At 43.4% G+C, this 22,417-nt stretch overlaps 1 protein-coding gene across 4 annotated transcripts in view; it reads right to left on the reverse strand.

Moving 5' to 3' along the window:
• Positions 1–22,417, reverse strand: part of LOC124111193 — a 50,710-nt gene that overhangs the window by 4,213 nt on the left and 24,080 nt on the right. For all 4 annotated transcript variants that reach the window (XM_046470808.2, XM_046470810.2, XM_046470809.2 and 1 more), the window contains exons 2-6: positions 17,042–17,802; positions 8,371–8,553; positions 7,570–7,902; positions 6,417–6,528; positions 4,997–5,217 (exon numbers count right to left, since the gene is read on the reverse strand). In XM_046470808.2, coding sequence (XP_046326764.2) covers positions 4,997–5,217; positions 6,417–6,528; positions 7,570–7,902; positions 8,371–8,553; positions 17,042–17,776 — 1,584 coding nt within the window. In that variant the 5' untranslated portion in view covers positions 17,777–17,802. The remainder of the gene's footprint in view (positions 1–4,996; positions 5,218–6,416; positions 6,529–7,569; positions 7,903–8,370; positions 8,554–17,041; positions 17,803–22,417) is intronic.

Consider the following 22,417-nt stretch of genomic DNA (forward strand, 5'->3'; position numbering starts at 1 on the left):
GCCATGATAGTACTGGAAAGGAAGTGACCTGCAAAGACCTTAGCCTTCTGGCTTACCAAAGGAGCAATTATTATTTGTATTTGTACTATCTGGTGACAGGAAAGACACTATTACTCTGGACAAGATTACTATTGCCAAAAATAATGAATCCAAGTGGAAAACCAACAGCTTTTCTGCTGTTATCAGCCTTTCATGATGTCATGCTACATAAATCACCAGGGCTTTGGGAAGTATTTGTTCCCAGAGACTTAAGATAATTTGAGAAAGTTTGATTTTTTATTTATGGGCAACAAATTTCTGCACATTTCTGCACATTTAAGGTATTTTTCTGGCTAACATAAGGTTATAGCAGTAATTTGATCAGAATATTGGATACATCTAATAAATATCTTCATTGTCAAGTAATCTGAAAACAGAATTATGAGTTGTTTTCAAGAAAATTCATTTGGACAGGAAATGTTACTTTTTTAGAGAATGACCCATATATAAAAAGTATCAAAATAAAATATTAAACAGTTTCCGATGCTAGGTGTATCTGAGTCTAGGTCCAGTTTGTTGCCAAGGAAACACAAACATCGCCCCTTTGTAGACATTGTGCGCTTTGTAAAATAACATGGATTAAGGACAGTTACTATGTGTGCACAAAATCTAAAAACTTGTAGCAAGGGAAGTAATTCTGGAAAACAATAATTTATGGCACCAAATTTTGAACTCGGTCTTGATCAGTATCTCTTAGATAAGTTTGCAAAGTTTCATTTATGTAAATTAAATAGTTTGGGAGAAAATTTGTCCCCATTTCATGCAGTATGCACAAAGTTGAAAAGCACAGAGCAAGGGCCATAACTCTGTACAAAATGAATTTTAGACACCAATTTTTGAACTCATTTAAGATTGTGACCAGTTACATCAGTGTGTAAAATTTCATTTTTCAAACTTAAATAATTTTGGAGAAAATTTGTCACCATTGAGAAGCGGGCCAGACAGACCGATGGAAGAACTACGTGCTGTATCCACCACCGCCCCCTTTTGTGGCAGGGGATAATAGTGAGTGAGTGAGTTGAGTTTAACGCCGTTTTAAACAGTATTCCAGTTATATCACGGCGTGTCACCTTAATGTGGGAGGAAAGCCCGAAGTGATGCAGGTCTCAGACGTTTACCACTTCGGTGAAACCCACAAGCACGGGTATGGTGCTGACAAACCTAGAAACATAATCGGGGTGAACCCGGATTCGAACCCACAATCATAGGTTTCTGGCGTGTCCAAGGGACACAACTCTGCACAGCGAATAGCGGCGCCTCAGACGACTTGGCCACCTGTGCCCCCGCAGGGTTTAATAACAGGCTATGACATTTAAAAACACTCTGAGAAATTATGTATGGATGCAAGGGTTGGTTGATAACTTCTGAGCCTCACATAGACAATGATAGAAGGAGCTGTGGACATTACTGAGTGGAATATTGAAACTATAGTGGGCACTTCCCGGGAGGGAGTACATTCAGTCATCACAGAAACTTTGGCAATGAAGAATGTATCAGCTCATTGGGTTCCAAAGCTTCGGACATCTGTTTGAAGCTTATCCAGAAAGGTTCTTGCAATAATTTATGACAATGAATCTGCATTCAAAGAACAACCAAAACAGTGGAAGCATTTGACAGCATCACCACCAAAGAAGGCAATGTCTGTCCCATCAACAAGAAAGGTGATAGTCACCATGTTCTGGGATGCCAAGGTTGTCATCATGGTGGACTGTCTTCCCAAAGACCAGACAATAATCAGAGACTTTTGAGAAAATTACGGAATGATATTAAGACTATGAGACACGGGAAGATGAGTAAAAATGTGCTCTTCCATCAGAACCATACTCCAGTCCCCCCTAATTTTTGCCAGTCCCAACTTTCAACCAATAAAAAAACATATGAAAATTGTTTGGTTTTAATTCTTTCAACTTCATGTTCATTGCAAAGATGTCTTCTCTGAAGTAACTTGGTTAGATCTATACGTCATTCACACAAATTTCAGTCACAATTTTCTCTTTATTTTTTAATATTTCAAGACAAGAACGCTACAACTGGATATTTAACCCAGAAATAGACAAGACTAAACCCTGATGGTAACAGACAAGCTGACTTTGCTCGACAAATGTACTTCTATGAATATCACCAATGTTTTGTTTTGAGTTCTAGCCTGAACCCATTTTTACTCGAAAAATGATGTCACAGCAGCTGTTGAGAACCTTTTGGACTGACAAGAGAGGGACTTCTACGAGACAAGGATGAAATTCCTCCACACTGTTAGTGGCAAAAGTGTATTATGCGGAAAGGGATTGTGCTGGAAAAAATATAATGTTAATATTTTTAGGTCACATCTTTCTATGTGAGGCTCAACCATTTATCAATCACCCCTCATACCAGTTCACCAAATCGGCAACATTAATTTTACCAATGATTTCTTTTGTTTGTAATTTGAATTTAGCACATATTTGTCCTGTCAATATGTCTGACCTTGACAAATGTAAAACCTATCCGGAAGGCCATCATGAACGTGACACTTGATGTATTTAAACAATTACTAAATTTAATCAGTGCTTCTTAATCTGCAGTATTGAAGTTTGGGTATACTGTAATATTATATTATAGAGAGCATGATTAGCCCATTGAAGTTGTCAAAAGTGCCAGGCAGAGTTACATCCCTTGGTCTTACCAGGATCCGCTGGACACGGATCCTGAGTGTGCACCATAACCATTAGTTTCCTCCCACATAAGCCGGGATGCTATAACAGTTCTGAAATTCTGTTCACAGCAGCTTAAAACCACCCCACAAACTATTTTAAATTGTTTAAACATTATTTTATCTAAGTTTAAAAAATATACATTATTTTTCCACACAAAATTTTAAATATAGTTTTAAAAATTACAACGCACTCAGCAGGGACAGTGGAAAGCCAAATTTGTGCAATGATTACACATTTAACAGCTTTGAAAGCCCTATGAGTTGTGAAAGAAGATTTATAAGGTTTGCTGTATTTGTTTCGAATATTTCCAACAAAAAACTCGATAAGATCCCAACGATTTCAACAACTATGATGTCACAATAGGAAGGTACTGTACATGCAAATGTCTCAAATGTCAGCGTAATCAATCAGTCCAGCAGTTTCCGAGACTGGCAGCCATATTGAAAATTGTATCATTTTAGATTCTATAATGGTGGTTGTGAGGTGAGGGGAAATTGGGTTTAACGTCGCGTCCAAGATTATTGCACTTATATAGCAACGTGCATGCACGTGTGTGTGTGTGTGTGTGTGTGTGACTGATGCCGATTTATAGTGCCAGCCCACTGAGATACCATGCCGCAGTTTAACATGAATACCCCACTCAGACACAGTATACTGACTCCGAGCCAACCGGTCCTTGTTTTAGCCCCTTATTGCCGAGCGCCCGGACAGGGTAACAACAAGTACCATCTTTTAACGTCTTTTGGTATGACGAGGTCGGGGATCGAACCCCGGACCTTCCGCTCTCCGGGCGGACGCTCAACCACTAGACCACGGAGGCGGTCCTATAATAGTGGGATGAAGAATGGCAAGCTTCAGCTTCAGTGATCCAGTGAAATATGTTCATGCCAGCGGATAACATACATCAGAACAAACCGTCAAAGCATCTTTTCCTCCGAATATCTGTTACAGAGTCCCCTCATTCTCCATGCAAACACGACAGTTCTAAAGGTCACAAGAACCCACCTTAGACCATGAACATCTTGTAACATGGCAGTGAATTTTATTGTTGAACAATGATTGTAACTGTGTTACATTGTTTCTGTTGAGATTTGGTAGACGCTCATTGCATTGTTTGAACAGTGATTAGTTGTCAGGAATGTAGTACTATTTAATGTAAGCAGTCGTCAGGAAGTTTCTATATCTAGATGCTGGTGTGGTATGTAAACGACTGTATAACATTGACTGTGAATGTGTGTTATAGAAACATGGAGAATGTTCTATGTTGTGAGGGCACCATGAGGAACTTCCCCGTAGCTAGTTTGGTGAGGTGAAGTGAAATGGGGTTTAACGTCGCGTCCAAGATTATTGCACTTATATAGCGACGTGCATGCACGTGTATGTGTGTGTGTGTGTGTGTGGCTGCTTGTACTAGTCCGGACTGATGCCGATTTAAAGTGCTAGCTCACTGAGATACCATGCCGCAGTTTAACATGAATACCCCACTCAGACACAGTATACTGACTCCGAGCCAACCAGTCCTTGTTTTAGCCCCTTATTGCCGAGCGCCGGACAGGGTAACAACAAGTACCATCTTTTAACGTCTTTTGGTATGACGCGGTCGGGGATCGAACCCCGGACCTTCCGCTCTCCGGGCAGACGCTCTACCACTAGACCAAGGAAGTGGTCCGCAGCTAGTTTGACCGTATATAAGGGGTCAAGAGCATGCCTCTCGCATCTCTCACGCATTTCACAATATCAAGACCAGCTTTCCTGTGAGTTTCACTCAACACCCTGATTCCCTGCCAAAGCCCATCTCGGAAGCTTGACCACCATTATAATATACTATTATCACTGACTTTTGCTATGACTACTGTTTTTTATGTATTTGATACTGACCACTGCCAACATATCACATACTGCCATTGAATATTGTACTACCACTCAAATGTGTACTGCCATTGTAATTGCTATGCAGTAATTTGTGTTGATTTGTAAACTAAGTTGAGTTTGTAATACAATTGTATACCATTTGTTGGTTGTTTGTTGGTTTCACACTAAGTTCTTTTACGTACAGATTTCTGGGTGAACATGTTTCAATTTGGGAATCGACATGTAACAATGTCATCATACTGGAGAGTAAGGAGGCTTTAACACTAGCACTTGGGTTCATCTTTGATCAAGCCAGGTTACCAGAAACACGCACTGAAGTTGTTATCTTAACAGCATTGGAAGATTCATTTCTGTTACCAAACATCAAAGTTGCTACGGCAACCAGAACTCACCTGGAACCAGGCACTCATGGTCACACAGCGTGGAGAAGGCTTCAAGCTGAGTCCTTGGTACCATCGTTCGTCTCTGTGACCAAACACGAGGGCGACGAGCGCACAGAACTCCATCTCTGTGATGCAGAGGTTGTGTTTCCAGTTGAGGAGTAGGAAGTAGCGGAGGATGTAGCACAGGAAGCCCTCTGTCCTTTCAAACATTTCAAACCAGGATTTCACAGCTGTAAAACAGGACAAAGCAATGTTCCTCAGTAAAAATTCACACAATCTATACACAGAGACAGAAAATATTGCGCCATGTTGATGGTGGGCATGATGGTGATGGTGATGGTGATGAGGGTGTTCATTTGTATTGGTGGTGTAGGTTTGTTTGTTTTTTTGTTTGTTTGTTGTTTAACACCACACTCAGCAATATTCCAGGTATATGACATCGGTCTGTAGAATAATCGTATTTGGACCAGACAATTCCGTGATTGACATCATAAGCCACGATCCACGCAATTGGGATCGATGACATGCATCATGTAGGCGCTGGTATCAGTATTGGGGGGTGGTGATGGTCATGTCTGTGGTTGTGTGGGTGCTGGTATAAGTGAAGGGGGGTGGTGATGGTCATGTCTGTGGTTGTGTAGGCGCTGGTACCAGTGTTGGGGGGTGGTGATGTCTGTTGTTGTGTGGGCGCTGGTATCAGTGTTTGGGGGTGGTGATGGTCATGTCTGTGGTTGTGTGGGCGCTGGTATCAGTGTCTGTGTGTGTGTGGGGGGGGGCCGTGATGGTCATGTCTGTGGTTGTGTGGGTGCTGGTATCAGTGTAGGGGGGAGGTGATGGTCATGTCTGTTGTTGTGTGGGCGCTGGTATCAGTGATGGTCATGTCTGTGGTTGTGTGGGCGCTGGTATCAGTGTCTGTGTGTGTGTGTTGGAGGGGCCGTGATGGTCATGTCTGTGGTTGTGTGGGCGCTGGTATCAGTGTAGGGGGGAGGTGATGGTCATGTCTGTGGTTGTGTGGGCGCTGGTATCAGTGTTTGGGGGTGGTGATGGTCATGTCTGTGGTTGTGTGGGCGCTGGTATCAGTGTTGGGGGGTGGTGATGGTCATGTCTGTGGTTGTGTGGGTGCTGGTATCAGTGTTTGGGGGTGGTGATGGTCATGTCTGTGGTTGTGTGGGTGCTGGTATCAGTGTTGGGGGGTGGTGATGTCTGTGGTTGTGTGGGTGCTGGTATCAGTGTTTGGGGGTGGTGATGGTCATGTCTGTGGTTGTGTGGGTGCTGGTATCAGTGTAGGGGGGTGGTGATGGTCATGTCTGTGGTTGTACGGGTGCTGGTATCAGTGTAGGGTAGTGTTATGGGTATGAGGAGTGAGTTGGTGGTATAACTGGATAGAAGTTTTCATACAATGAAATCTAATTATGAGTGTAAAACCTACCGCCACCCTCCAAGTGAGTAATCATCCATTCAAAATGAAGGAGGTTTTCATGTATTGCATCTTGTTGTATACTACAGATGTGTGGAACTCTCTCATCATTAATAGCTTTGACCTGTAAAATAAAGGTTTCATTCATAAATTAAAATATAGATGAACACAAACATTCTGTGTGCTGGGCCCTTCTGGGAGTCTGTTTAATCCTAAACCAGACACAAACCTTTCAAACAAGTATTCGATATCCTAACTTAAACATTGATCTTAGTAGGTGGGTTGGTTTGTTGTTTAACGGGGAAAACATTTCTTGGGTCAATCATATCCTCCTATTTATAGTTCGAATCCCTGATTACAATTTGTTCACCAAAGTGGTAAATGTGTTTTACTGCAGTAATACCCTGACATGTCATGATACATCTGAGTGAGTGAGTGAGTGAGTTGGGTTTAACGCCGCTTTTAACAGTATTCCAGTTATATCGCAGCGCGTCAGCTTAATGTGGGAGGAAAGCCCGAAGTGATGCAGGTCTCAGACGTTTACCACTTCGGTGAAACCAACGACCACGGGTATGGTGCTGACAAACCTAGAAACATAATTGGGGCGAACCGGGATTCGAACCCACAATCATAAGTTTCTGTCGTGCCCAAGGGACGCAACTCTGCACAGCGAATCGCGGCGCCTTAGACGACTGGGCCACCCGTGCCCCCCGTGATACATCTGAACTGCTGTTTGAAGCAGTGTTAAGCCTACCTCACTCACTCTACTTTTGGCCAACTCCCAACTCGATATCTGCTATTTTGTTGCAGGTATCTTTTAAAGCATTTATCGTATCAATAAACCATCTGCTTAGTCATAATCATATTGTTGACCAAAATATTTCTGGTTGTTTTCACGTTCATCAGTTAAATCGTAATCATAATTGTTGCCCAAAATATTTTTGGTTGTTTCAAGTTGAACCTTGGTTCAGTTGTAGCCTGAACTCTTGTAGCATTAGCATTGTATTTTTAATCATCAGTGGAGTCATAATCATACTGAATGATTTGGGTTTTGCAAATGAACTGAACTGATCATTTGACATTTTTTTAACAAAAAGATAAAAAAAGCTGCCTGTTTTGTGAGATTTTGTATCATTTTGATAAACATATTTTGAATTCTACTAACACTGATACATTCACATTTGTGTCCCTGCGAATTAAGTCCAAATTCGTCAACTGTGTCAACGTTTTGGGGAAGCACCATCCTGTAGATCCTCCGCCTCAGCTCCGTGAGAGCAGTGTCAGACGTGTGGTCACACAACGACGGCTGCTCTATGGAAACACCATGCCAGAACACACGGTTGTGGATTGCTAGCAGTTCACTTGGTAAGCTTCCCCTTAGAATACCATCATTCAGCAAGGAATGAACTTCACCCTTGTCTCCGTCAGGCTCGCAACATTGCAATAAGTAGAACAGTCTGGAGTCTTTTACAGCTTGGCGGAAGGCTGGATATTGATCCTGCATAATAAAAGTTAGGCTAAAAAATAAAGTCTTGGTTCTCTTGGTTTATCATCATAAAGTTCACCGCACGTTTAATATATATTTCCATTTTTTATTTTAAATTAAAAAATCCTTAAATATTCCAAGTCCAACGGTAGTCAAAATCTGTATTCCAGTATTTTACTCATCAAGGAATACATTTATGTAGGGAGGTCCTTTCCCACTTTGATTGTACGCAACTGTTATTTTGTTACATACTAGTTTGAACAACCAAACAACAAAAACAAAAACAAAAAAAACACCGCCCATCCACACTATCTTTTCAAAAGCTATTTCGTGAAGAACAATTATAAAAAAAATTAAGCCTCATGTATACAACTAACAGTTTACAGAGCTCAATTTAGAAACTAAACTTGATCATTTGTCAATTTCAAAGCATCAGTAGTTTGATCAATTGTTAAAACCCCTAATACTATTAATACAAACCAATTTTTTGGCAAACGCAGGATGGTTTTCGACTCGTCCATATTCCTTCACCCAATTGGCTGCCTTCTGCATTGAAAATCTACCCCTCAAGGAAAGCAGGTAGCGAAACTCCCTCATAAATCGCCCAGTGTTGTCATTACCGGCGATGATGCTGAGTTCTATAAGCTGCGAATGATGCTGAAACTGATCGAGGTGGGAAAAGGTGACATCACATTCAAGATGATGAACTTACATAGCTACCTGCATGCACATGTTTCTGTGTGTGGCTGCATGTACTTGTCCGGACATATGCTGGTTTGGTAGTGTTAGCCCACTGAGATACCGTGCATGCTGGTTTGGTAGTGTTAGCCCACTGAGATACCGTGCATGCTGGTTTGGTAGTGTTAGCTGACCGAGATACCGTGCATGCTGGTTTGGTAGTGTTAGCCCACTGAAAAACCGAGCATGCTGGTTTGGTAGTGTTAGCTGACCGAGATACCGTGCATGCTGGTTTGGTAGTGTTAGCCCACTGAGATACCGAGCATGCTGGTTTGGTAGTGTTAGCTGACCGAGATACCGTGCATGCTGGTTTGGTAGTGTTAGCCCACTGAGATACCGTGCATGCTGGTTTGGTAGTGTAAGCTGACCGAGATACCGTGCATGCTGGTTTGGTAGTGTTAGCTGACCAAGATACCGTGCATGCTGGTTTGGTAGTGTTAGCTGACCGAGATACCGTGCATGCTGGTTTGGTAGTGTTAGCTGACCGAGATACCGTGCATGCTGGTTTGGTAGTGTTAGCTGACCGAGATACCGTGCATGCTGGTTTGGTAGTGTTAGCCCACTGAGATACCGAGCATGCTGGTTTGGTAGTGTTAGCCCACTGAGATACAGAGCATGCTGGTTTGGTAGTGTTAGCTGACCGAGATACCGTGCATGCTGGTTTGGTAGTGTTAGCTGACCGAGATACCGTGCATGCTGGTTTGGTAGTGTTAGCTGACCGAGATACCGTGCATGCTGGTTTGGTAGTGTTAGCTGACCAAGATACCGTGCATGCTGGTTTGGTAGTGTTAGCCCACTGAGATACCGTGCATGCTGGTTTGGTAGTGTTAGCCCACTGAGATACAGAGCATGCTGGTTTGGTAGTGTTAGCTGACCGAGATACCGTGCATGCTGGTTTGGTAGTGTTAGCTGACCGAGATACCGTGCATGCTGGATTGGTAGTGTTAGCTGACCGAGATACCGTGCATGCTGGTTTGGTAGTGTTAGCTGACCGAGATACCGTGCATGCTGGTTTGGTAGTGTTAGCTGACCGAGATACCGTGCATGCTGGTTTGGTAGTGTTAGCTGACCAAGATACCGTGCATGCTGGTTTGGTAGTGTTAGCCCACTGAGATACCGAGCATGCTGGTTTGGTAGTGTTAGCCCACTGAGATACCGAGCATGCTGGTTTGGTAGTGTTAGCTGACCGAGATACCGTGCATGCTGGTTTGGTAGTGTTAGCTGACCGAGATACCGTGCATGCTGGTTTGGTAGTGTTAGCTGACCGAGATACCGTGCATGCTGGTTTGGTAGTGTTAGCTGACCAAGATACCGTGCATGCTGGTTTGGTAGTGTTAGCCCACTGAGATACCGAGCATGCTGGTTTGGTAGTGTTAGCCCACTGAGATACAGAGCATGCTGGTTTGGTAGTGTTAGCTGACCGAGATACCGTGCATGCTGGTTTGGTAGTGTTAGCCCACTGAGATACCGTGCATGCTGGTTTGGTAGTGTTAGCTGACCGAGATACCGTGCATGCTGGTTTGGTAGTGTTAGCCCACTGAGATACAGAGCATGCTGGTTTGGTAGTGTTAGCTGACCGAGATACCGTGCATGCTGGTTTGGTAGTGTTAGCTGACCGAGATACCGTGCATGCTGGTTTGGTAGTGTTAGCTGACCGAGATACCGTGCATGCTGGTTTGGTAGTGTTAGCCCACTGAGATACCGTGCATGCTGGTTTGGTAGTGTTAGCCCACTGAGATACAGAGCATGCTGGTTTGGTAGTGTTAGCTGACCGAGATACCGTGCATGCTGGTTTGGTAGTGTTAGCTGACCGAGATACCGTGCATGCTGGTTTGGTAGTGTTAGCTGACCGAGATACCGTGCATGCTGGTTTGGTAGTGTTAGCTGACCGAGATACCGTGCATGCTGGTTTGGTAGTGTTAGCTGACCGAGATACCGTGCATGCTGGTTTGGTAGTGTTAGCTGACCAAGATACCGTGCATGCTGGTTTGGTAGTGTTAGCCCACTGAGATACCGAGCATGCTGGTTTGGTAGTGTTAGCCCACTGAGATACAGAGCATGCTGGTTTGGTAGTGTTAGCTGACCGAGATACCGTGCATGCTGGTTTGGTAGTGTTAGCTGACCGAGATACCGTGCATGCTAGTTTGGTAGTGTTAGCTGACCGAGATACCGTGCATGCTGGTTTGGTAGTGTTAGCTGACCAAGATACCGTGCATGCTGGTTTGGTAGTGTTAGCCCACTGAGATACCGAGCATGCTGGTTTGGTAGTGTTAGCCCACTGAGATACAGAGCATGCTGGTTTGGTAGTGTTAGCTGACCGAGATACCGTGCATGCTGGTTTGGTAGTGTTAGCCCACTGAGATACCGTGCATGCTGGTTTGGTAGTGTTAGCTGACCGAGATACCGTGCATGCTGGTTTGGTAGTGTTAGCCCACTGAGATACAGAGCATGCTGGTTTGGTAGTGTTAGCTGACCGAGATACCGTGCATGCTGGTTTGGTAGTGTTAGCTGACCGAGATACCGTGCATGCTGGTTTGGTAGTGTTAGCTGACCGAGATACCGTGCATGCTGGTTTGGTAGTGTTAGCTGACCAAGATACCGTGCAAGCTGGTTTGGTAGTGTTAGCCCACTGAGATACCGAGCATGCTGGTTTGGTAGTGTTAGCCCACTGAGATACAGAGCATGCTGGTTTGGTAGTGTTAGCTGACCGAGATACGGTGCATGCTGGTTTGGTAGTGTTAGCCCACTGAGATACCGTGCATGCTGGTTTGGTAGTGTTAGCTGACCGAGATACCGTGCATGCTGGTTTGGTAGTGTTAGCTGACCAAGATACCGTGCATGCTGGTTTGGTAGTGTTAGCCCACTGAGATACCGTGCATGCTGGTTTGGTAGTGTTAGCCCACTGAGATACAGAGCATGCTGGTTTGGTAGTGTTTGCTGACCGAGATACCGTGCATGCTGGTTTGGTAGTGTTAGCTGACCGAGATACCGTGCATGCTGGTTTGGTAGTGTTAGCTGACCAAGATACCGTGCATGCTGGTTTGGTAGTGTTAGCCCACTGAGATACCGTGCATGCTGGTTTGGTAGTGTTAGCCCACTGAGATACAGAGCATGCTGGTTTGGTAGTGTTAGCTGACCGAGATACCGTGCATGCTGGTTTGGTAGTGTTAGCTGACCGAGATACCGTGCATGCTGGTTTGGTAGTGTTAGCTGACCGAGATACCGTGCATGCTGGTTTGGTAGTGTTAGCTGACCAAGATACCGTGCATGCTGGTTTGGTAGTGTTAGCCCACTGAGATACCGTGCATGCTGGTTTGGTAGTGTTAGCCCACTGAGATACAGAGCATGCTGGTTTGGTAGTGTTAGCTGACCGAGATACCGTGCATGCTGGTTTGGTAGTGTTAGCTGACCGAGATACCGTGCATGCTGGTTTGGTAGTGTTAGCTGACCGAGATACCGTGCATGCTGGTTTGGTAGTGTTAGCTGACCGAGATACCGTGCATGCTGGTTTGGTAGTGTTAGCCCACTGAGATACCGAGCATGCTGGTTTGGTAGTGTTAGCCCACTGAGATACAGAGCATGCTGGTTTGGTAGTGTTAGCTGACCGAGATACCGTGCATGCTGGTTTGGTAGTGTTAGCTGACCGAGGTTCCGTGCATGCTGGTTTGGTAGTGTTAGCTGACCGAGATACCGTGCATGCTGGTTTGGTAGTGTTAGCTGACCAAGATACCGTGCATGCTGGTTTGGTAGTGTTAGCCCACTGAGATACCGTGCATGCTGGTTTGGTAGTGTTAGCCCACTGAGATACAGAGCATGCTGGTTTGGTAGTGTTAGCTGACCGAGATACCGTGCATGCTGGTTTGGTAGTGTTAGCTGACCGAGATACCATGCATGCTGGTTTGGTAGTGTTAGCTGACCGAGATACCGTGCATGCTGGTTTGGTAGTGTTAGCTGACCGAGATACCGTGCATGCTGGTTTGGTAGTGTTAGCCCACTGAGATACCGAGCATGCTGGTTTGGTAGTGTTAGCCCACAATCATAGGTTTCTGGCAGATATATTTTTCCAGAATTCATTTGCCCATAATTGCCCACGAGTGCGTATAATACGCAAATAAATAAGTCTTGTGTACATTGATCAATCAGAAGGGTTCTAATTGGGTTTGTTCACTAGCCAAAATATTAGCAAATATCGCTGTGGGCGCTTATTAGAGCGGGGCGCTTATTACGTCGAATACGGTATGTAAAATTAGTAGTGGAACTCAACATGTTCCATTCCTAGCAATATTTTATATTTTGATCTTGATTTGACCTTTTGGACCATGCCAATGATTAATTTTAAAATTCATTTCTGTGCACTATACACATCTCCTCAGAAACAACCGATGCAGTGACCCTCAAATGTAACAGGCATGTTCCAACTCGACTGAAGGGGACCCAATTTGTTCCAAGAGGTTTGAATCAGATTTCTATTACAGCTGCAATAGCTGCCTCACTGAAAACCCAGTACTCAGTCAGTTTTGTTTGAAATGTAAATGTAATTAAATTTTGCGTATGTAGAATCTAGTCAGACTATACATTATTACAGGATTCATTTTTCCCCATTACAGTCAAGTTTCGCTAAACCAACACTCGTTAATCTGACAATTGGCTTTATCTGACACTAATAATGGAAACCAATTAAATCAGTACTATTTAGACCTGTTAATCCGACAGTCTCGCACTCCGACTCCAACACACCTAATTTGCAACGAATTACTGAAATCACTCATTAATCAGTCTCGTTAATCCGACACAGTGATCAGCGAACTCCGTGGTCATGAGACTGCCCACGCGTACCCAGCCCGTGTTTTGAGATGAGTCGGCTGGTAGCTACATATCACAAAGCTGCAGAGATAAACTTTGCTCAACAATAAACCGAGGACATCCCATTACAGGTCACTTTGAAGAAGAAACTGACACTTACAGTATATTGTAAATAGTCAGTGAGTGAGTATGTTTAACGCCGCTTTTAACAGTATTCCAGTTATAGCGTGGTGTGTCAGCTTAATGTGGGAGGAAAGACCGAAGTGATGCAGGTCTCAGACGTTTACCACTTCGGTGAAACCAACAAGCACGGGTATGGTGCTGACAAACCTAGAAACATAATCGGAGCGAACCGGGGATTCGAACCCACAATCATAGGTTTCTGGCGTGCCCAAAGGACGCAACTCTGCACAGCTAATCGCGGCGCCTTAGACGACTGGGCCACCCGTGCCCCCTTACCAGATAAGGAATGTTAATGTGTTTAGCTTAATTGAATGGCACAAGGTCTTTGAACCAATTATTAGTAATTCAGAGACACCCATAAATGAAAAAGATATGTCAGACAAGTGTACTGTTAATCTGGTACAATTACTATAAAGCAGGACTCATTATTTTCATGGACCAAGGAGTGAAATATTGAAATTCTATTTTAATATTTAGATTGTACACATGTACGTACTCAAAGGCTTGTAGAGAGCAAAGAGATACAGATACAGTAAACACATAAAGGCATGCCCCTAGCTTTAATGTTTTTTTGTTTGTTTGTTTGATGTTTGATGACGCACTTGGCAATATGGGGGTGGTCTAGCTTGTAATGAGAATACAAAATAAAAGCAACAAAAAACATTTCAATAATCATAAAAAATCTTTTCAAAAAGCAGTGTCCATTGTATGATTCTTAAGACATCATAAGCATGATTTATGAATCACTACCAAATAGTGCTGATACCAGGTGTTGGCATAATTATCAACCCAACATGCACTCAAAGGCTGGTTATGCGAAAAATAAACAGCATCCACTGAAGGCATGTTCCTGAGCTGGTAATGAGAAAACACACACAGCATCCACTCAAGGCATGCCCCTGAGCTGGTAATGAGAAAACACACACAGCATCCACTCAAGGCAAGCCCCCGAGCTGGTAATGAGAAAACACACACAGCATCCACTCAAGGCATGCCCCCGAGCTGGTAAAAGCCCCCGAGCTGGTAATGAGAAAGCACACACAGCATCCACTCAAGGCATGCCCCTGAGCTGGTAATGAGAAAACACACACAGCATCCACTCAAGGCATGCCCCTGAGCTGGTAATGAGAAAACACACACAGCATCCACTCAAGGCAAGCCCCCGAGCTGGTAATGAGAAAACACACACAGCATCCACTCAAGGCATGCCCCCGAGCTGGTAAAAGCCCCCGAGCTGGTAATGAGAAAGCACACACAGCATCCACTCAAGGCATGCCCCTGAGCTGGTAATGAGAAAACACACACAGCATCCACTCAAGGCATGCCCCTGAGCTGGTAAAGAGAAAACACACACAGCATCCACTCAAGGCATGCCCCTGAGCTGGTTATGAGAAAACACACACAGCATCCACTCAAGGCATGCCCCTGAGCTGGTAATGAGAAAACACACACAGCATCCACTCAAGGCATGCCCCTGAGCTGGTAATGAGAAAACACACACAGCATCCACTCAAGGCATGCCCCCGAGCTGGTAATGAGAAAACACACACAGCATCCACTCAAGGCATGCCCCTGAGCTGGTAATGAGAAAACACACACAGCATCCACTCAAGGCAAGCCCCCGAGCTGGTAATGAGAAAACACACACAGCATCCACTCAAGGCATGCCCCTGAGCTGGTAATGAGAAAACACACACAGCATCCACTCAAGGCATGCCCCCGAGCTGGTAAAAGCCCCCGAGCTGGTAATGAGAAAGCACACACAGCATCCACTCAAGGCATGCCCCTGAGCTGGTAATGAGAAAACACACACAGCATCCACTCAAGGCATGCCCCTGAACTGGTAATGAAAAAGCACACACAGCATCCACTCAAGGCATGCCCCCGAGCTGGTAATGAGAAAACACACACAGCATCCACTCAAGGCATGCCCCTGAGCTGATAATGAGAAATCACACACAGCATCCACTCAAGGCATGCCCCCAAGCTGGTAATGAGAAAGCACACACAGCATCCACTCAAGGCATGCCCCTGAGCTGGTAATGAGAAAACACACACAGCATCCACTCAAGGCAAGCCCCCGAGCTGGTAATGAGAAAACACACACAGCATCCACTCAAGGCATGCCCCCGAGCTGGTAATGAGAAAACACACACAGCATCCACTCAAGGCATGCCCCCGAGCTGGTAAAAGCCCCCGAGCTGGTAATGAGAAAGCACACACAGCATCCACTCAAGGCATGCCCCTGAGCTGGTAATGAGAAAACACACACAGCATCCACTCAAGGCATGCCCCCGAACTGGTAATGAAAAAGCACACACAGCATCCACTCAAGGCATGCCCCCGAGCTGGTAATGAGAAAACACACACAGCATCCACTCAAGGCATGCCCCTGAGCTGATAATGAGAAATCACACACAGCATCCACTCAAGGCATGCCCCTGAGCTGGTAATGAGAAAACACACACAGCATCCACTCAAGGCAAGCCCCCGAGCTGGTAATGAGAAAACACACACAGCATCCACTCAAGGCATGCCCCTGAGCTGGTAATGAGAAATCACACACAGCATCCACTCAAGGCATGCCCCCAAGCTGGTAATGAGAAAACACACACAGCATCCACTCAAGGCATGCCCCTGAGCTGGTAAAAGCCCCCGAGCTGGTAATGAGAAAGCACACACAGCATCCACTCAAGGCATGCCCCTGAGCTGGTAATGAAAAAACACACACAGCATCCACTCAAGGCATGCCCCCGAGCTGGTAATGAAAAAGCACACACAGCATCCACTCAAGGCATGCCCCCGAGCTGGTAATGAGAAAACACACACAGCATCCACTCAAGGCATGCCCCTGAGCTGATAATGAGAAATCACACACAGCATCCACTCAAGGCATGCCCCCAAGCTGTTCTGAGAAAACAGGCGCAAGCAACAGGGATCACTTGAAAACATTCCCTTTCTTTGAATTTTTAAAGTGCACTGGTGTATATCTGCACTTAAATTATTCCCTTCAATCATCAATAAATTCATGTACCATATTCGACATAATAAGCGCCCAGGGTGCTCTCAAAATTAGAAGTAGGGGGCTCTTATTAGAATATTATTTTGGTGAAAAACAACAGAGTTGAAAGTTTGTAAATTTCATGGTTTATGCCGACAGCCTGAAATGGTTATATACGACAGATATATTTTTTCCAGAATTTAATTTCCATAATTAAGGATGCATATAGCACACGTATTATACACAAATAAATAAGTCTTGTGTACATTGATCAATCGGAAGGGGTGCTAATTGGGATTGTTCACTAACCAATATATTAGCAAGTATCGCCGTGGGCGCTTATTAGAGCGGGGCGCTTATTACGTCGAATACGGTAACCACAGATACTTCTGCCTTTTTGCACGGAGTGCAAATGCATCAACATACCCCAAGACTCTTTCCAATCACTTCAGATTTAAACACAAGACATATAAGCTCTTTGGGCTTATCAGGTACAGATGCTCCTGGCTCTGGTTTGAGACTATTGGTCATATCAAACAGGTCATTGAATATGCTAATGCATCCATTGAAGATGCAAAAGTCAGTGTCATTGGTCAAAACAGCATAAGCATTTTTCATCGTCTCAAATGTTTTGGCAATAAAAGTATCTGCTTCCTCTGGCACGTTGTGGACTCTACAGCCACAGGCTTCCAAGGTACTTGTAAATTGCAAGGTGGTCAAATGTGAACCTAAAATGTGAGTTAAATCATCCCGACCAATGTCCCCAGCACACATTCTAATGGTATTTCTTTGAACCTCAACACAACCCTCATATCTTTCTTTCCAAACCGGCGTCTTTCGAACATTAACCTCCAGTGAACTTCCTTGGCAGCCATCCACAAAGAATATGAGTTCAATCCCAAGGCTTCTCAAATCTGATATCAATTTGGACGTATATGCATCAATTGCACCATATTCACCCCCTAAAATTTCAAGGTATGGATTGTCTGTGACATTTGCCAGGGCCTCAAAGATTTTACTGCTGAGGAACACTTGAAAGGCACAAAGGTCAACAAGAATGTCTATGCCATGTCGTTGACGAGCAACACGAATAAGGTCCACCAGCTTTGCACATGAAGACAGATTTTCTTTACAATATGTCCACAGACCTCGGACTCCCATGTTGGAGACAGAACATTACTCTGCACCTGGAAACAGAAACAAAACACAGTCATGGGCTGAGCAGCTCACCTTTTCTGGACCTACTTGCACAACACGATCTTAGCGCTAAGAAGATCATAACTCCCATACGTTAACAAAGGCTTACGACAGTCTAAGCACGAAGATAGCTTTGAGCAAGTGGGCCCAGGATTGTGAACACGGAAAATAGAATGCAATATGTCCAAACAAATAGTTGTTAATCTCAACCTACGAGTCCGAACCCAGTGTCTAAACTGCAAGGCAAAAGAACGTATACACTTGAAAATTGGATTTGAAATTGCGACCCCCAGTGTCTGAAACTAAAGGGCCAGCACAATTAAAAAACTGTAGGGCCAGTGGAAAAAAACTGTAGTCCCAAACACACATTTTAGCTGAAGCAGGGAGAAATAGACTTGCAATATAAATTACAAAACACAACCAGTCAACCAGAAGCTTTACTGATATCAAACAAGGAGTTTCCAGAGACTCTGTGGTGATAGTTGAAGGAAATCATTCATTTTTACGGTAATGAACATTTATGCTAACAATTTCATCACGTCCAGATTAAGCACCAAGGAAGCGAAAATTACAGCGATTTTCGGCAATTTTAAGACTTCATAATAGAGCTATCCACTAACTTATTATCCCCCGCCCAATGAAGTTGGGGGGATATAGAAATGGGCTCCGTCTATCCGTCAATACGTCCGTCCGTCACGTTTCGTTTCCGGTGCATAACTCATAAACTGTTCAATATTTTTTCATCAAACTTTGCAGGTCTGTCAGGTACATGCTGAACTGGTGCCTTTTACAATTTAGAAATTTTAGAATTTTTTATTTTTTACGTTTCCAGGGCAACAAGATGGAGGGTAGGGTTCATTTCTGGAGCATAACTCATAAACCGTTCAATATTTTTTATGAAACTTTGCAGGTTTGTCAGGTACATGCTTAACTGGTGCCTATTGCATCCCTTTACACCAATATACTCAACACGGAAGGCCTCCGTACAGTAGCTCAGGCCATTAGGCGCTTCAAACCTGACTGGTCCAATAGCCCCACAAGCTTACTTGTTTACAAGCTTTACTCAGACTTGTGCCATACAAAAACAATTTTGTCTTTAACAATGTACACTTTGTACAAACTGGAGGAACAGCCATGGGTACCAAACTGGCCCCATCATATGCAAACATTTTTATGAGAGAACTGAAAGAAAAACTTCTAAAAAAAACCCACTGATAGCCCAAACTTATACGTCAGATTTATAGACGACATTTCCCTCATTTGGACTCTGGGTTACACTAGGTTAGAATCTTTCATCAAAGAAATGAACCAATCACATCCCACCATTAAATTCACGGCCGAATTTTCCAGGGAAAAAGTGGCTTTCTTAGATACATGGGTCATATTTAACCAAGCTACCAACAAACTGGACTTTGACCTATACTGTAAACCCACAGATACACATTATTATCTGCTATATACCTCCTGCCACCCGCGTCACATCAAAGTCAAAGGACCATATAGCCAATTCCTCCGACTCAAAAATATATGCAGCTCGCAGTCACAATATGAGTTCCACAGTAATAATCTATTAAAGTACTACCTAAGGAGAGGTTACCCCAAGAAAATTCTCTTGGACAAAGAAACGAAAGCAAACGCTAAAGAGAGAATGTCCCTCTTATTACAAAAACAGTCACCCTCAAAAGACACTAAACCAGTGTTCTTTATCACAGATTACAACCCCACTGCACTCAAGGTTAGCTCTATGATCAAAAGGTCCTGGCACCTACTTCAAGGTTCAGACACCTGCAAAGACACCTTCCGGGTCCCGCACATCACGGCATATAGGAAGAACCGCACACTCAGAGATATCCTCATGAGACAACAATCACATATACCACCTAAACCACAAATCAGTGGCCGCACTGTGCCAAACCTAGATGACAGCTGTCACAAACAATCATGCAAAATCTGCATAGATATGAGTGAGTGAGTATGGTTTTATGCCGCTTTTAGCAATATTCCAGCAATATCAGGGCGGGGGACACCAGAAATGGGCTTCACACATTGTACCCATGTCGGGAATCGAACCCGGGTCTTCGGCGTCACGAGCAAACGCTTTAACCACTAGGCTACCCGACCGCCCCGCATAAATATGAAGCAGGTCAACACCTTCACCAGCCACACAACAGGCAAGACATATAAATGCCATTCGCATTTCACTTGCAAAAGCAGAAACATAATCTACTTGCTAAGCTGCACTAAACGTGGTAAACAATACGTAGGCGAAACCAAACGCCACTTCGGTACCAGACTCAAAGAACACTCTGCGGACACAAACCATCAGAGGGACAAACCTGTCGCTAAACATTTCAACTCCGAAGGTCACTCAACCAGAGACCTACACTATCAAATCATACAACAGCTCAAAACAGACCCTGAGTCAGCTCAGAGCACGGCTAGACGCCAATCCATTGAACTCAAATGGATATTTGATCTGAAAACCATCCACCCGCAAGGCATGAACGACAAGATCTAATCCTGAAATTCCCAACCCACTCACCTTCTGGGTGCCAATTGCTATTTAGAAATTTTAGAATTTTTTATTTTTTACGTTTCCATGGCAACAAGATGGACTTAGGTTCCAAACTCTTCTTTTTTTTACAATTTCCATGACAAGTTCCACCTCGGTTAAAAAAGGTTAGGGTTTGTTTTGATTTAATTATGTCATAAATTCTGCACCAGGGGCGGGGGATATAGCGACGTTAGTGGCAAATTCTTGTTGTCATTGTACCCTGAATATTTCTTTTTGGATTGTTAAAGTAATCGGAAAATGATGATAAGAACAAATTTAAGTATCATCTATGATCACACAGTTCCCGATAATAATAGCTTTCCCCTCACTGACATGAGAAAATACCGTGAAATACCTCCCGTTTTCGAAGCTATGTATAAATAACATGTGCCAAGATTCATTTCATGTTTGGTATCGTTTGTAAGCTCTGAACATCAATATTACAGTAACCTCGCCAGGAGTATATTCGTAGTTGTAACATGCGATCTTATTGGATAGAAATTGGTCTCCAATGACATTTTGACACAAACTTATATGAGGATCGTGAGTGATTAAAATCAAGAACATGACCTAAGGCAGCCAATAAAATTACAGCAATGGGTACTGTCTTCGTGTATGAAACATTTCAGATTTAGACGAAGGTGTTTGGTTAAATTGTGTTATTTTGAACATTTATAGCAGGAAACCGTGACATATGTTCAAAATATGGAAATTTGTGGACATATGCCAGGTTAAGACCTGTGACAAAGATTTCTCATCAATATATTTTGGCATCAACATCGTGTCCAAGCCTAAAAGCGAGGCAAGAAAGGGCGAGATGTCATTTGACTTTAAACGAAAAAAGTAACTCAGATGTAAGTTTGACATTTTATAGGAATATGTTGGTTGACTTTATTTAATACTTTATTTACTCTATTTATGCTGGATTGAAATGTCTTTATATTGCTTTTTGACATGTTCGATATGAACTCGTTGTCAAAGCATGTATCCCTCATTATTTTTTATCAATAACATTGCAGGAAATAGTTCATAATTTTAAAACCTATTAATAAAATATAATTTGAAATGAAATAGATATTTTCTGACTTTGTAAAAAGTGATAGATTTAATTAATAAATTAATATATCACAGGTAGGTTTATGTATTACCGTATTCGACGTAATAACCGCCCAGGGCGCTCTCAAAATTAGAAATAGGGGGCTCTTATTAGAAAATTATTTTGGTGAAAAAAAAACAGAGTTAAAGGATAAATTTTGAGGTTTATGCTGACAGCCTCAAATGTTTATATACGACAGATATATGTTTCCAGAATTTAATTGCCGATAATTAAGGGTGCATATAACACACAAGTGCGTATTATACGCAAATCAATAAGTTTTGTGTACATTGATCAATCGGAAGGGGTGCTAATTGGGATCGTTCACTAGCCAATATATTAGCAAATATGGCCGTGGGCGCTTATTAAAGTGGAGTGCTTATTACATCGAATACGGTTGATATTTTCTGACTTTCTGAAAAGTGATAGATTTAATTAATAAATGAATATATCACAGGTAGGTTAATGTATTATTTTGACGTGGCTACGTTGTGTGTGGAACACCGTGCTGCGATGTTGAAAGAGTAAACGAGCGGAGTACTTTGAAGCTGGATCCTGTTTCACCAAGCAATCTCAGTGTTATGATTCATTTACCATGTTTACAGCTTAAAATAAACTGCAGGCCATAAGGGTCTGCTGAAATTTAAAACAATCAGACTGAGAACAAATCTGTCGACCTCGGGCCAACGGGCCATTGTCTATTTCAAACAATGGACCCCCCATGTTCCTTGAGACGTCATGTGCATGTCGCCGGGGTAGTGTTTATGATCCGGCTCGGGCCGTTGGAGAACACAGACACAGGCAGATGATGATAATTTGTTTATTATAATGGGGGTGGCTGCTGTTGAACTATCTGAAGAAAAGAAAATGTCCTTCCTCCTCAACAGCAGCACATGAAGTCATATATTTGCAAGTTTACAGGTATCATTTATCTTAAATATATAAATACAAAAGC

This window comes from Haliotis rufescens, unplaced genomic scaffold, assembly GCF_023055435.1.
Source record: "Haliotis rufescens isolate VD_foot unplaced genomic scaffold, xgHalRufe1.0.p SCAF_13, whole genome shotgun sequence".
NCBI classification, from domain to species: domain Eukaryota; kingdom Metazoa; phylum Mollusca; class Gastropoda; order Lepetellida; family Haliotidae; genus Haliotis; species Haliotis rufescens.